General features: G+C 39.6%; 1 protein-coding gene across 1 annotated transcript in view; it reads left to right on the forward strand.

Moving 5' to 3' along the window:
• Window positions 1–15978, forward strand: part of LOC308081608 (uncharacterized protein) — a gene marked incomplete at both ends in the record, with an annotated part of 146000 nt that overhangs the window by 19129 nt on the left and 110893 nt on the right. The window contains 9 exons of the mRNA XM_080457969.1: window positions 2681–2834; window positions 3932–4006; window positions 5880–6185; window positions 9154–9231; window positions 9346–9489; window positions 11329–11406; window positions 11521–11664; window positions 13324–13401; window positions 13516–13680. Of these exons, the coding sequence (XP_080314095.1) occupies window positions 2681–2834; window positions 3932–4006; window positions 5880–6185; window positions 9154–9231; window positions 9346–9489; window positions 11329–11406; window positions 11521–11664; window positions 13324–13401; window positions 13516–13680 (1222 nt within the window). The remainder of the gene's footprint in view (window positions 1–2680; window positions 2835–3931; window positions 4007–5879; window positions 6186–9153; window positions 9232–9345; window positions 9490–11328; window positions 11407–11520; window positions 11665–13323; window positions 13402–13515; window positions 13681–15978) is intronic.

Genomic DNA, 15978 nt, shown 5'->3' on the forward strand with positions numbered 1-15978 from the left:
ATGCACTAGTTATAATAGTGTTCAGTGTAATGTACTCATAACACACTAGTTATAATAGTGTTCAGTGTAATGTACTCATAATGCACTGGTTTTAATAGTGTTCAGTGTAATGTACTCATAACACACTAGTTATAATAGTGTTCAGTGTAATGTACTCATAACAGACTAGTTATAATAGTGTTCAATGTAATGTACTCATAACACACTAGTTATAACAGTGTTCAGTGTAATGTACTCATAATAAAGTAGTTATAATAGTGTTCAATGTAATGTACTCATAACACACTAGTTATAATAGTGTTCAGTGTAATGTACTCATAATAAACTAGTTATAATAGTGTTCAGTGTAATGTACTCTTAATAAACTAGTTATAATAGTGTTCGGTGTAATGTACTCATATAATACACTAGTTATAATAGTGTTCAGTGTAATGTACTTATAATACACTAGTTATAATAGTGTTCAGTGTAATGTACTCTTAATAAACTAGTTATAATAGTGTTCGGTGTAATGTACTCATATAATACACTAGTTATAATAGTGTTCAGTGTAATGTACTCATATAATACACTAGTTATAATAGTGTTCAGTGTAATGCACTCATAACACACTAGATATAATAGTGTTCAGTGTAATGTACTCATAATGCACTAGTTATAATAGTGTTCAGTGTAATGTACTCATAATGCACTAGTTATAATAGTGTTCAGTGTAATGTACTCATAATGCACTAGTTATAATAGTGTTCAGTGTAATGTACTCATAATGCACTAGTTATAATAGTGTTCAGTGTAATGTATTCATAATGCACTAGTTATAATAGTGTTCAGTGTAATGTACTCATAACACACTAGTTATAATAGTGTTCAATGTAATGTACTCATAATGCACTGGTTTTAATAGTGTTCAGTGTAATGTACTCATAACACACTAGTTATAATAGTGTTCAGTGTAATGTACTCATAACAGACTAGTTATAATAGTGTTCAGTGTAATGTACTCATAACACACTAGTTATAATAGTGTTCAGTGTAATGTACTCATAATGCACTACTTATAATAGTGTTCAGTGTAATGTACTCATAATACACTGCTCACAATGTGTACCGACCTTTAGCCTTTGCCAGATTGGGCCACATATAAAATTACAACCTGAGTTTAGAATTATGGTAAAATTACTACTTGAGTTTAGCTTTTCCGCTTTTATTTTATTCAAAACACACTTTTTAGTGCAAGTCCTAGCAATTTTGTAATCGGAACACATTTGTGGTCACTTGATGAATCAGTCAGATTTATCACATTGCATTCCGTCTACAATGGGCTTTCAAAGTTTGTGGGAGGAGCCTGTTTTGCACGAAATGCCTCAAATTATGAACACATCCGATTGCCGTGAAACTTTGCACGCCCACTCACAGTAGGCCAAGGAAGAACCACCACCCCACATTATTCGAATTGGCCTCATGGTGGCGCTATAACAGCTCACTTCATGTTTTGGTCTATAACTCTTGAGCTAGTAGGTCGTACAATCCCATTTTCTTTTCTTTTTACGCCCCTGGCTGCATTCGATCATGATACAACTCCCCCGGCCATTTGTGCCAGACTAGGTTTTCCACCAAATTTTGTCCAAAACTCACAATATCTCTGGGGTCAGGTGATTAAGATGTATCAGTCAGATTTGTCATATTCCCAGGGCCGGTTCTAGGCTGATCAGCACTCTAGGCAAGATTCCTCTGATGCGCCCCCGCACATCGGGTTTTGGGCGGATTATGATACGTTTTTGGCTACTTTATTTCGGTTTTAGGCTTAGGGTTAGGTTAGGCAGGGATTGACACTAACACCTGCCCGCCTGCCTGGGGCAGGTAAATAAAATGGTAGGGCAGGTGAAGTTTGCTATCTGGTTGCCCCACGGGCAGGTGCACATGTTGTTTCTCCAGCTCTTTTTATTAAACAGAAAATGCCTTTTCGAGTCAGGATACCAATTTTATCGAATCAGGACAGAGAACTCAGACAGGATACAGATTAAACAAGTGAAATTGGAAGTGATGACACTAAGAAATGAGCATGTAAAATTGGAACTGGAACAGCTGATAAATGGGTACTCTCCTGATTGGCTTAAATGGTGTCACCTAACTGGAAATTTATTTTCTGTCTATCAAAGAGCTGGAGAGACAGAGAGACCCCTGTTACTGAACAAACACTCTATAGCAATGAGTACTATCAGAATATAGAGCTTTAACCCATAACAAAACCCTTTTTGTTTTAACCAAAAAATATCACTTACCCTACCTTCAACCCATAGTCATATTCATAGCTATTTAGATATTTGGCATACATATTGAGGTATGACATTTTTTATCGTGCAGCCCCATAATTCGCAAGTAGAAAGTAAAAAAATAAGTGTTTAATTGAATGGTAATTCAAATTTAACCTATCATTTTATAAAGGACGATTTACTTTTCGGGCAAGTGGGCAAGACCTGTGGGCAAGTAGAAAATGACCTGTACTTATGATGATAATAATAATAATAATAATAATAATAATAATAATAATAATAATAATAATAATAAGGGTGATAATAATAATAATAATAATAATAAATTATTATTATAACTTCTACCACTACTAGCACACCACAGTAATACATCAATGCAATAGTAGAACAGTGTCATGTGTCTTCAGGTTTCGAAGCTATGGAACTATGGACCAAATTACCATCCAACATTTGAGGTGATGATGGATCTCAATACAAAAGTCGTCTCATTGGAGCTACGGGACCTTAAAGACCCTGAGAAGAAGCCAGTGTGGACATACTCACTTAACCTGAGTAATAAAGGTACAGTTGTTTATTTGAATTGGATTTTGGAGAACTTTTCATTCCTGTTTACATTTGCACATACCTTTTGTCTGGGTTTCTCCTGGGCCGTGTTTCTCCTTCCGATGCCAGGACAAACCCCTTATTCCACAATTCATTGCATTTGAATTTACGATATCATCATGTCTGATCCTTCTACGAAAACCTGGGTGTACAAAGGATGACTTAAGTTCACAGAAATAAAATAAATAAAAATCACACCCAGTGTGAAGTGGGCGGTGTGGTCACAGTGGTCATCACAGTGATGGAAGAAGTGATGGAAGAAGTGATGGAAGAAACCATAACTTAAAAAAAACACATTTAAGGTTTTTTTTAAGTTATGGTTTCTTATATAGGGCTATGCACATGTGTCATGTTTCCCTAGCCAATCACAGCCCTGAATAGACTGTGATTGGCCAATCACGGTGCAGGGTTAGGGGGGTACATTTCTGGCCAATCACAGCGCAGGATTTGGTGTGCAAATATCCAAACCTCACATATAGGGGCGGTTTCACCGCCCAAAAAACTCAGCGCTCTACAACCATCCAAGGCCACCGGCCATGATAATATCCCCACCAGGTTCCTCAGAGACACAGCTGTCACCATTTCCCCCATTGTTTCCCATATTACCAACTTGTCCATCAGGCAGTGTCACATTCCCCAAGAATAAGCTTGTGAGAGTAACCCCTCTGCACAAAAAAAAGAAAAAATTTGACCTGAGCAACTACCGCCTGTTTCTATCCTCTGTTCCATCTCAAGGGGCACTTTATTTAAAAAGACACTGAGCTAGCTAGTCTTAGAGCCTCTGGTAAGGCATTCCAGAGCCTAGGTGCCCGTCGTTTCAATATGTTGGCACTCTTTACCCGATAGTAGAGTCTTCTTTCACTTTCGCCCTGTCGTTTGGTGCCCCCCTGACGTTAGTGCCCAGTGCTGCATTTTCACTGAACTGTAGCTACTACTTTGATGAGTAAAATAATTTTGTATAATTAGAGGATATTTATTCAGAATAATATTTAAATATATTATTAATCTTGTGTGTAAATAGTGCGGTAAAGGCTTTCTCTTCATGTCATCCACAGTACAAATTGAACCAACGATAATATTGAACCCCAGGCTTTCTCGTCCAGATACAAGACCATTCTCTTCACAGTACGGTATGTTGTTGTTGCTTACCATTTATTGCAGTATGTTAGACTTGCATAAAGACAAACAGGATTTCTTGAGGAGTAATTGGGGGGCTTTAGCCTGTAAAGTCAAGAATGTGGAAGCCAAGTAGAGGGTTCCATTCTGAAATGGCCCACAACGTCCAAGCTGAGACCAGCCCAACAATGCATGAGGAGGGTCCTTGGCAGTGTGACCACCGCTGCCTTGTTTAACACTCTTCTCACACACAAGGAGTGGGTCATGAAGGAGTTACTGGTAGAGTTCTCAGCAGTTCTGAAAATTAAAGCCCAGCCCGGCCTGGCCCAGCCTGAATAAGGTTAAGCCCGAACTTGGCCCGACCGGTCCAATCCTCCTATAATTCTAAAAACCTCTGTGGTGGGTGGTGGTGAGGCCAAAATCTCTTCTGCCCGGTTCTCCTCAGTGGCTGGAGCAATTGATCTGAACTTGCACACAGACATAGACCATTACCATGTGCACCTAACAGCGAAGCCCGATTTCACCAAATCTCAGCTGTTTATTAGCGTTTTTGTGTAAAAGAATGTCGCCATGGTTACGGCTGTCCAGCTGTGGGATGGCCCTGCAAGCTTTTTTTTATATAGTCGAACGTTCTTTTATTTTATTTTATATTGAAAATGAAATATTTGAACATGGAATATTCGGTGACAGCCTAAAGGTGGCCTTACACTACGAGATAATCGGGCTAAAAAACAACCCTCCCGAGTATCGGGGGGGGGGGGGGGGCTGCCCTACCCCAGCCTAGATCGGGGGCGAATCTCGGGCATAAATATCGTCTAGTGTGGGGTTTGAAAGATCCAATCTGACCCCTCCCGAGTTAGTGACAGGCCGCTCCGACCATTTTCAAACGTGTTTGATTTTTATCTGGATCGCAACAGTATGGTACACCTGCAGCGGGGGTCGGACCGAGAGAAATACGGCCGCTGTTCCAACACCGCAATGACGCACACACACACACACACACACACACACACACACACACACACACACACACACACACACACACACACACACGTTGTTTATGTAGGATGGACAATCAGGTGCAGCTGCGTGGATCCATTTTTGAATGTCCATAGAGAATCTATCCCCACCTGAAGGATGCTTATTACACTTTTATATAACTTGCCTGGTACCATTCCACGAGACGCTGTGTGTGTGTGTGTGTGTGTGTGTGTGTGTGTGTGTGTGTGTGTGTGTGTGTGTGTGTGTGTGTGTGTGTGTGTGTGTGTGTGTGTGTGTGTGTGTGTGTGTGTGTGTGTGTGTGTGTGTGTGTGTGGTGTGTGTGTGTGTGTGTGTGTGTGTGTGTGTGTGTTGTGCGGCGAGGTGCAGCTGGCTGTCGGGAAAAAACACACTGAATCGATTCTCCACAATCGCCAGTCAGTGTATGGCATGCTCATAAAAACTTTAAATATACAAATGTATATGAAAATGTAAGGATTTTAATGTGTAACTTGATTTCAAATAATATAGGCTACTGATATAATAATATCTTCTATAATTATAATTATTAATAATTAATACATTTCTTTTTTTAAATATGATTTATTATTGCTGTGTTCGGGCAAGCCCGAGAATCTGGATAGAATCTTGTAGTGTGAAATGCCCCCGATTTTTTTTTATCGTGTAGTGTGTGCATGTTTAAGATAATCTGATAAGAGAATCTTGAAAGATTATCTTGTAGTGTGTGATAATACCAGATTTCAAAATCGTTTTAAGTCTTGTAGTGTAAGGAGCCCACGCAGTTTCTCCAGGCACTGCACTTTTCTAGTTATTATTATTATTATTATTATTATTATTATTATTATTATACCATTAATAATTAAATAAATACTCCATCTTGTCTTCAAGGTGTTTCCACAGATCAACCAAGTCTGACAGAAGGCAAAGCAGAAGAGAAGCTGAAGTCTGTGAGATCAGAGTTCATTAACAGAGTCTCAGAGGCCACCTTGAATTCTCTACTGGACGATCTTCTGCAGAATGATGTGATCAATGATGGAGAAATGGACGCAGTCAGAGGAAAAATCCTCAGGTCAGGCAAAGCACGGCTACTCATCGACACGGTGAAGAGAAAGGGAGGCCAGGCGTGTTCAAAAATGATTGAAGTGATTCATCAACTGGACCCTTACCTCAGTGAACTGCTGAAGTTAACCTCAGGTGATAATCTCTCTCTCTCTCTCTCTCTCTCTCTCTCTCTCTCTCTCTCTCTCTCTCTCTCTCTCTCTCTCTCTCTCTGCAGAGTAAACCACATATCCATGGATTCATACAATTCAAATCTGGACAAAAACCTATTTCCCTTCATAGTAGTGAAGTATGGAGTCCACTTAATAACAAATACTTTGCAAGATTGGACAAATTGCAAACTGAGACTGCATGTGTAGCCACTGGCGTCGGACCGGGGGGGGTAAGTGAGACAGAGTTACTAGGGCCCAAGGACGGGGGGGGGGGGGGGGGGGGGGACGGGGGGCTCGACAAGCCTGGATTAAAAATGTCTTGTTGATTAAAATAAAATAAAAATGGGGGCACGGTGGCACAGTCGGTAGCGCTGTCGCCTCACAGCTAGAAGGTCCTGTGTTCGATTCCCGCCGGGGACGCTGTGGGCACTGGGGGCGTGTCTTCTCCTCCATGTCATCAACGTCCATACCCTAGGTGGGGTTGACAAAAGAGCCTACTCTCTGTGGAGTTTTTGCATGTTCTCCCCGTGTCTCATAGGGTAGTTAATACCCTCACAAAAACATGTAGTAATCCTGGTCGCTATACTGCCTCCCCCATGACAGCCGGGGCGCCTGATGGAGGGGAATAACGTGTTCCTTCCACGCGCTACGGCCAACCGGGGAAAAAGGTCAGTTGGCTCTCATGGATTGAAGGAGGCATGAGCTCGGCTCTGGGCTCCCTAGGCTGGCGGGGGGAGTGTAGTGCCCAGGATCACTTAGATAAGTGGCACCGGTTGAAAAAAGGGTTACAAAATCGTGGGATAAAAAAACAAAACAAAAACAAATGTAATCATTATTTTCATTTGTGTCATAACTAAATTAAAATTACCTGAATAAAACAGATTTAGCGACTGTTGTATAAAATAATACTAATTGAGGCTCTCTGTGGCCCCTGTCAAGACAAAAATGGTTTCGCCTGCTGTTATGAACGTTTGGATGAGATCACTTTGCACTTCCGGACTAGAGCGGATACGGAAACGATCAGTGTGTTTGCATGTATATGGGTGTGGAACTTACCGGATGCAGTAGGTGTGTCTAGACTGATGATCACTGAACAAGTAATGGAAAGCAGTTTTTTCATTTGGCTCTGCTGAAAGCCAGCTGACTCACACACACTGGAGACAACTGATGACTGAGGCGAACAGTAGATGCAAAAACTCAGTAAATAGTCATGTCTTTACCCCAAAAAGGAAAATCAGGGTCTCAGAAAAGAAAAGAAAGAATAGAAAGAGAAAGAAAACAGTGTAAGGGGAAACAATTCCTTACTAATTAGAATTTCTTCCAAAAGACAGGTGAGCATGAGTGTTGTGTAGGCCCAGCTTGAGAGTTGTTCATATGAATGGCCTGTAGTTTCGCCGTTTTTTTTTTTTCCAGATGTTTTTTTTTCAATGCAAGCGGATGGGTTTTTAAAGAACTTTAGACTTGATTTTCATTTCAATAGCATTCATTTAGAGATTGATTTCCGGTTCCTATTGCCGGTTGCTTTTTTGTATATATTAAAGATGGCGGATTTCAAATAGCTGAACAATCGGCTTAATTTACTGTCTGTAGAAACAAGGGATGTGGCGTTGTTCATTTCTTTTATACAGTCATTGGTGAACATAAAAAACTAAAATCAGATTTATACATCGTCGTATGACGGCGGTGCACACCGAAAATAGCCAATCTACATGCTCACAGCATGTTGTGCATGCGACGTGTTGTGAGCTTGTAGATCTGTTACTTTTCGGCAGTGGTGGAAAGTAACTAAGTACAGTACTCAAGTACTGTACTTAAGTACAATTTTGAGGCATTTTTTACTTTAATGGAGTATTTCCATTACTTTTACTTCTACTCCACTACATCTCAGAGACAAATATTGTACTTTAATTTACTCCACTACAATTATTTGAAAACTTTAGTTAGTTACTTTTTAGATTTAGATTTGTATTACTAAACTAATAAATTATCCACTAAGGTCTATATGACTATTTGACATTCTGCACAATGAGTACTTTTACTTATGGTACTTTAAGTATATTTTCATGCCGGTACTTTTGTACTTTTACTCAAGTACATTTTGAATACGGGACTTGTATCAGAGTATTTCTACATTGCAGTTGAGTACAAAATGTGAGTACTTTTTCCACCACTGCTTTTCGGCATGCGACCCCGTCTTCTGACTAAGCATAAATTAGGTATAATAACAGTTTAAGAGAATGGTTTTAGTTAATATTCTCATCTGATCTTTGATTGAAAGAATGCAGTCAACAAATTCACATTCACTTTATTTGTAAAATTTTAACATCACATGTTTGTCTACAGTTGTAAAAGAGTGGGTGAAAGAATAATTGTATAATAAATAATAGTCTATGCAATGTCATATGACATAGCCTATGCAATGTCATATGACATAGCCTATGCAATGTCATATGACATAGCCTATGCAATGTCATATGACATAGCCTATGCAATGGCATATGACATAGCCTATGCAATGGCATATGACATAGCCTATGCAATGTCATATGACATAGCCTATGCTATGTCATATGACATAGCCTATGCTATGTCATATGACATAGCCTATGCAATGTCATATGACATAGCCTATGCAAAGTCATATGACATAGCCTATGCAATGTCATATGACATAGACATAGCCTATGCAATGTCATATGCCATATGCCATAGCCTATGCAATGTCATATGACATAGCCTATGCAATGTCATATGACATAGCCTATGCAATGTCATATGACATAGACATAGCCTATGCAATGTCATATGCCATAGCCTATGCAATGTCATATGCCATAGTCTATGCAATGTCATATGATATGACATAGTCTATGCAATGTCATATGACATTGCTATCAACGTAAAATAAACAACATCAACCTAAGCATTATGAAACACATGGCCCTCCTCAGTTTCAGAAACAACCACAGAGAGTGGAGCTGCAGCTGATCCCCCATCATCTCCTGATGATGTTGGTGAAGACATGAGAGGTGAGCTCATAGTGGCAATTTAAAGTTATTCCAAGCAACCTTTGTTTTATTGTGTGTTAGGCTTTAAGCAGATTAAGAGGTTAATGGCTAAATATGAATGCTTCTTGTTTGTAGAGGGGTCTGTGTCTGGCCTTATAGCAGACACTGAGCAAGACGGTGTGGTGAGAGAGGAAGATGGTGGTGAAGATGATGAAGACCATCATGAGAGGGCAGAAGAGGTCAATCCAGAACAGCATTTATTCCTAACCCAAACCCTTGGTGAGCAGATTTTATCATCAGAAATCTTTGTACTCTTTTATATTTCATTGGAGACTGGAGAGTGATGATGACTTCATATTGTTCAGATTATGATGACTTCTGCATCATAATCTGAACAATATAAATAACAAGCTGCTGTCTGGGTGTGAAACTTACCGGATGCAGTAGGTGTGTCTAGACTGATGATCACTGAACAAGTAATGGAAATCAGTTTTTTCATTTGGCTCTGCTGAAAGCCAGCTGACTCACACACACTGGAGACAACTGATGACTGAGGCGAACAGTAGATGCAAAAACTCAGTAAATAGTCATGTCTTTACCCCAAAAAAGAAAATCAGGGTCTCAGAAAAGAAAAGAAAGAATAGAAAGAGAAAGAAAACAGTGTAAGGGGAAACAATTCCTTACTAATTAGAATTTCTTCCAAAAGACAGGTGAGCATGAGTGTTGTGTAGGCCCAGCTTGAGAGTTGTTCATATGAATGGCCTGTAGTTTCGCCGTTTTTTTCAGATGTTTTTTTTTCAATGCAAGTGGATGGGTTTTTAAAGAACTTTAGACTTGATTTTCATTTCAATAGCATTCATTTAGAGATTGATTTCCGGTTCCTATTGCCGGTTGCTTTTTTGTATATATTAAAGATGGCGGATTTCAAATAGCTGAACAATCGGCTTAATTTACTGTCTGTAGAAACAAGGGATGTGGCGTTGTTCATTTCTTTTATACAGTCATTGGTGAACATAAAAAACTAAAATCAGATTTATACATCGTCGTATGACGGCGGTGCACACCGAAAATAGCCAATCTACATGCTCACAGCATGTTGTGCATGCGACGTGTTGTGAGCTTGTAGATCTGTTACTTTTCGGCAGTGGTGGAAAGTAACTAAGTACAGTACTCAAGTACTGTACTTAAGTACAATTTTGAGGCATTTTTTACTTTAATGGAGTATTTCCATTACTTTTACTTCTACTCCACTACATCTCAGAGACAAATATTGTACTTTAATTTACTCCACTACAATTATTTGAAAACTTTAGTTAGTTACTTTTTAGATTTAGATTTGTATTACTAAACTAATAAATTATCCACTAAGGTCTATATGACTATTTGACATTCTGCACAATGAGTACTTTTACTTATGGTACTTTAAGTATATTTTCATGCCGGTACTTTTGTACTTTTACTCAAGTACATTTTGAATACGGGATTTGTATCAGAGTATTTCTACATTGCAGTTGAGTACAAAATGTGAGTACTTTTTCCACCACTGCTTTTCGGCACGCGACCCCGTCTTCTGACTAAGCATAAATTAGGTATAATAAGAGTTTAAGAGAATGGTTTTAGTTAATATTCTCATCTGATCTTTGATTGAAAGAATGCAGTCAACAAATTCACATTCACTTTATTTGTAAAATTTTACCATCGCATGTTTGTCTACAGTTGTAAAAGAGTGGGTGAAAGAATAATTGTATAATAAATAATAGCCTATGCAATGTCATATGACATAGCCTATGCAATGTCATATGACATAGCCTATGCAATGTCATATGACATAGCCTATGCAAAGTCATATGACATAGCCTATGCAATATCATATGACATAGCCTATGCAATGTCATATGACATAGCCTATGGAATGTCATATGACATAGCCTATGCAATGTCATATGCCATAGCCCATGCAATGTCATATGCCATAGTCTATGCAATGTCATATGATATGACATAGTCTATGCAATGTCATATGATATGACATAGTCTATGCAATGTCATATGACATTGCTATCAACGTAAAATAAACAACATCAACCTAAGCATTATGAAACACATGGCCCTCCTCAGTTTCAGAAACAACCACAGAGAGTGGAGCTGCAGCTGATCCCCCATCATCTCCTGATGATGTTGGTGAAGACATGAGAGGTGAGCTCATAGTGGCAATTTAGAGTTATTCCAAGCAATCTTTGTTTTATTGTGTGTTAGGCTTTAAGCAGATTAAGAGGTTAATGGCTAAATATGAATGCTTCTTGTTTGTAGAGGGGTCTGTGTCTGGCCTTATAGCAGACACTGAGCAAGACGGTGTGGTGAGAGAGGAAGATGGTGGTGAAGATGATGAAGACCATCATGAGAGGGCAGAAGAGGTCAATCCAGAACAGCATTTATTCCTAACCCAAACCCTTGGTGAGCAGATTTTATCATCAGAAATCTTTGTACTCTTTTATATTTCGTTGGAGACTGGAGAGTGATGATGACTTCATATTGTTCAGATTATGATGACTTCTGCATCATAATCTGAACAATATAAATAACAAGCTGCTGACTGGGTGTGGAACTTACCGGATGCAGTAGGTGTGTCTAGACTGATGATCACTGAACAAGTAATGGAAAGCAGTCTTTTCATTGGCTCTGCTGAAAGCCAGCTGACTCGCAAGCGTGTCTTTCATGCTGAACAGCTAAAAATAGATTTGACACACTGGAGACAACTGATGACTGAGGCGAACAGTAGATGCAGAAACTAAGTAAATAGTCATGTCTTTACCCCAAAAAAGGAAAACCAGGGTCTCAGAAAAGAGAAGAAAGAATAGAAAGAGAAAGAAAACAGTGTAAGGGGAAACAACTCCTTACTCATTTCAATTTCTTCCAAAAGACAGGTGAGCAGTGAGTGAACACACACAACTAAAGTCAGATTTATACATCGTCGTATGACGGTGGTGCACACCGAAAATAGCCGATCTGCAAGCTCACAGCATGTTGTGCATGAGACGCGTTGTGAGCTTGTAGATCTGCTACTTTTCAGCAGTGTTGGAAAGTAACTAAGTACAGTACATTTACTTAAGTACTGTACTTAAGTACAATTTTGAGGTATTATTTACTTTAGTGGAGTATTTCCAATACTTTTACTTTTACTCCACTACATCTCAGAGGAAAATATTGTACTTTTACTCCACTACAATTATTTGAAAACTTTAGTTAGTTACTTTTTAGATTTAGATTTTTATTACTAAACATACATTAACCACTAAGGTCTATATATTTTGGCTATTTGAAAATAGTCAATCTACAAGCTCACAATGACACAGATGATCTGCTATTTTCAAAATATTTGTATATATTTTCAACTTGTGAAATGGGACATTCTGCACAATGAGTACTTTTACTTATGGTACTTTAAGTATATTTTCATGCCGATACTTTTGTACTTTTACTCAAGTACATTTTGAATGTGGGACTTCTACTTGTATCAGAGTATTTCTACATTACAGTTGAGTACAAAATGTGAGTACTTTTTCCACCACTGCTTTTCGGTACCCGACCCCGTCGTCTGAAGGAGCATAAATTAGGTATAATAACAGTTTAAGAGAATGGTTTTAGTTAATATTCTCATCTGATCTTTGATTGAAAGAAGACAGTCAACAAATTCACGTTCACTTTATTTGTCAAATTTTACCATCACATGTTTGTCTACAGTTGTAAAAGAGTGGGTGAAAGAATAATTGTATAATAAATAATAATAGAGGGTAAAACAAACATTAAAACAGAACAGTATCAAATATAAACAAGTGAATGAAGAAGATTTAAAAAATAGTGTGCTGCCTGCAAGTAAATAGGCCTACATTGTGCGGCAGCAGAAAATATCAATACGTAAGAAGTGTTTGGGAATTGGAACATATTTGTATTTCTATTGTGTTCTGATCAGTTAGCAATGCATGGTAGCAATGTCATATGATATAGACTATGCAATGTCATATGACATAGACTATGTAATGTCATTTGACATTGCTATCAACATTAAATAAACAACATCAACCTAAGCATTATGAAACACATGGCCCTCCTCAGTTTCAGAAACAACCACAGAGAGTGGAGCTGCAGCTGATCCCCCATCATCTCCTGATGATGTTGGTGAAGACATGAGAGGTGAGCTCATAGTGGCAATTTAGAGTTATTCCAAGCAATCTTTGTTTTATTGTGTGTTAGGCTTTAAGCAGATTAAGAGGTTAATGGCTAAATATGAATGCTTCTTGTTTGTAGAGGGGTCTGTGTCTGGCCTTATAGCAGACACTGAGCAAGACGGTGTTGTGAGAGAGGATGATGGTGGTGAAGATGTAGTGATAGAGGATGCTGATGAAGACCATCATGAGGAGAGGGCAGAAGAGGTCAATCCAGAACAGCATTTATTCCTAACCAGAACCCTTGGTGAGCAGAATTTATCATCAGAAATATTTGTACTCTTTTATATTTCATTGGAGACTGGAGAGTGATGATGACTTCTTATATTGTTCAGATTATGATGATTTCTGCATCATAATCTGAACAATATAAATAACAAGCTGCTGACTGAATCTGACTGAGTTTATAACAATTTTATTAAGAGTGAAAAGTGTTTGCAGAATAAAAGGGACCATCCTAAAGGATTAAGTTGTGAGCACCCCAACAAACACAAAAACAGTTTTTTACACCACTAGGGGGCCCACAAAGATTCCTTGTCCAAGGGCCCAGAATTTGGTGCTACGCCCCTGTGTGTAGCAAAGTGGCTCAGAGCCACTGCCTGAATACCAAAAGCCTCAAGGTCGTGATAGACGGGGAGCGGTAAACGCGGGCGATACCGTTCGGATCAGCAGGGATTCATCATTGTTGTTTTGTCCTCCTGTGCGGTGCGGGGAAAACAAAAGCTGACCACAATCCAGCTCTTGCCACCCGCGTACGTGTGCACAAACGAGCACGAGCGCGAGAATTTCACAGGACTGCGCCCGCTGCCTCACCGCCCCTCAACTTCTCCGATTGAAAATGACCCGTCTGAAATGACCTTAAAGGGAAAGACCACTTTGGTAGAGGTTTGGGTTGTGTAGTTACCTTGCCATGATGTAACTCCAAAGATGAACTTCCTGTTCATTTTACTATCTGAAGATCTGGATCCGGATCCAGATTTTTTTATCCCACGATTTTGTAACCCTTTTTCACCCGGTGCCAATTATCTAAGTGATCCTTGGCGCTACACTCCCCCCGCCAGCCTAGGGAGCCCAGAGCCGAGCTCATGCATGCCTCCTTCAATGCGTGAGAGCCAACTGACCTTCTTGTCACCTGACAGGGGGGAGTTTCCCTGGTTGGACGTAGCGCGTGGAAGGAACATGTTATTCCAACCAGTTCCCTTCCCCTCCATCAGGCGCCCCGGCTGTCATGACGGAGGCGGTATAGTGACCACGATTACTACATGTTTTTGTGAGGGTAGCTACCCTAGGAGACACGGGGAGAACATGCAAACTCCACACAGAAAGGCCCTTTCGCCAACTCCACCTAGGGTATGGGCACTGATGATGCGGAGGAGAAGACACGCCCCCAGCGTCCACAGCGTCCCTGTTGACATTTTTATTTAAAAGAGAAACAGTACTGTGTTTGGTTATGTTCTATATTGTCTGAATCAGCTTTGTTTGTGTTCGTTTACGGGTTAAAAGAGTGACTTTGAGAGCTGTTTCACTGTACAATGTAAGTCAAAGAGGAGCATATTTAGAATTATCAATTTCTAATCAATATTAGATTATTTTTGATTTCTTGTCCACCTTTGGAGTTACATCATGGCAAGGTAACTACTCAACCCAAACCTCTACCAAAGTGGTCTTGCCCTTTAATACAAGAGGATATTTGTTTTTTAATACAAAACTGTAGAATGAACTGCTATAAAAGCTTTTGGTCAGAGATGTGTATAGCAAATTTTATTTATTTTCACAAGACTATCACACTGCTGACAAGCTGGTCAGATCGGGGAAGGATTTCCTCTTAAATTGTATAAAGTATTATCCTTAGATCGGGTCATTATTTTTTTGCTTTCAACAAGACTTTTTAGATTATTGAAACACAAGCACATGATTTCTTTGTGCCTTCAGTGAGTTTTGGATCCCATCTTAGTTGCTTAGAAAGCGTAGTTTAGATCCTACAGCCCGAGGGGACCGTCAGTTAAATGTGTTCACTGACTGCAATGGATGGATATGTTGTGGGTTTTATTGGTTGATTGTCAGAGAGATATCACAACCAATCGATGGACTCGCTCTGGCCAGGTCCGCTGCACGAAGACTTTGTTGCAGTGATGACAAGTTGCTGTGTCAATATAATATGAAAACAAACTGAATTAAAACCTAAACCAATATCCTATTTTTAGAAGTGAGGGAGCGTCACTGCCTTGCACTCCCCCTCCACTACACCCCCTGGGAGAGACAGAGCCTATTTCACCCAAGCAATACCCCAACCTTTTCCTTTGTATTGTGTTTCAGAGCTCAGACTGGTGCTACTGGGGGGGAATGGAGCTGGGAGGAGTGCAGCAGGAAACATTATCCTGGGCAAGGAGGTGTTTGGTGGTGAGACCAGCTCCTCTGAAATTAGCCAGAGTAGGAGGAAAGTGGGGGAGGTCTGCAGGAGAGATCTGGTCCTGGTGGACGGTCCTGACTTCTGTGGAACTTCTCTGAAGGAGACAAGGCAGGATGTTGGGCTCTGTCTCAAGCT

This window comes from Gymnoscopelus braueri, assembly GCF_963280865.1.
Source record: "Gymnoscopelus braueri genome assembly, contig: SCAFFOLD_51, whole genome shotgun sequence".
Lineage (NCBI taxonomy): Eukaryota > Metazoa > Chordata > Actinopteri > Myctophiformes > Myctophidae > Gymnoscopelus > Gymnoscopelus braueri.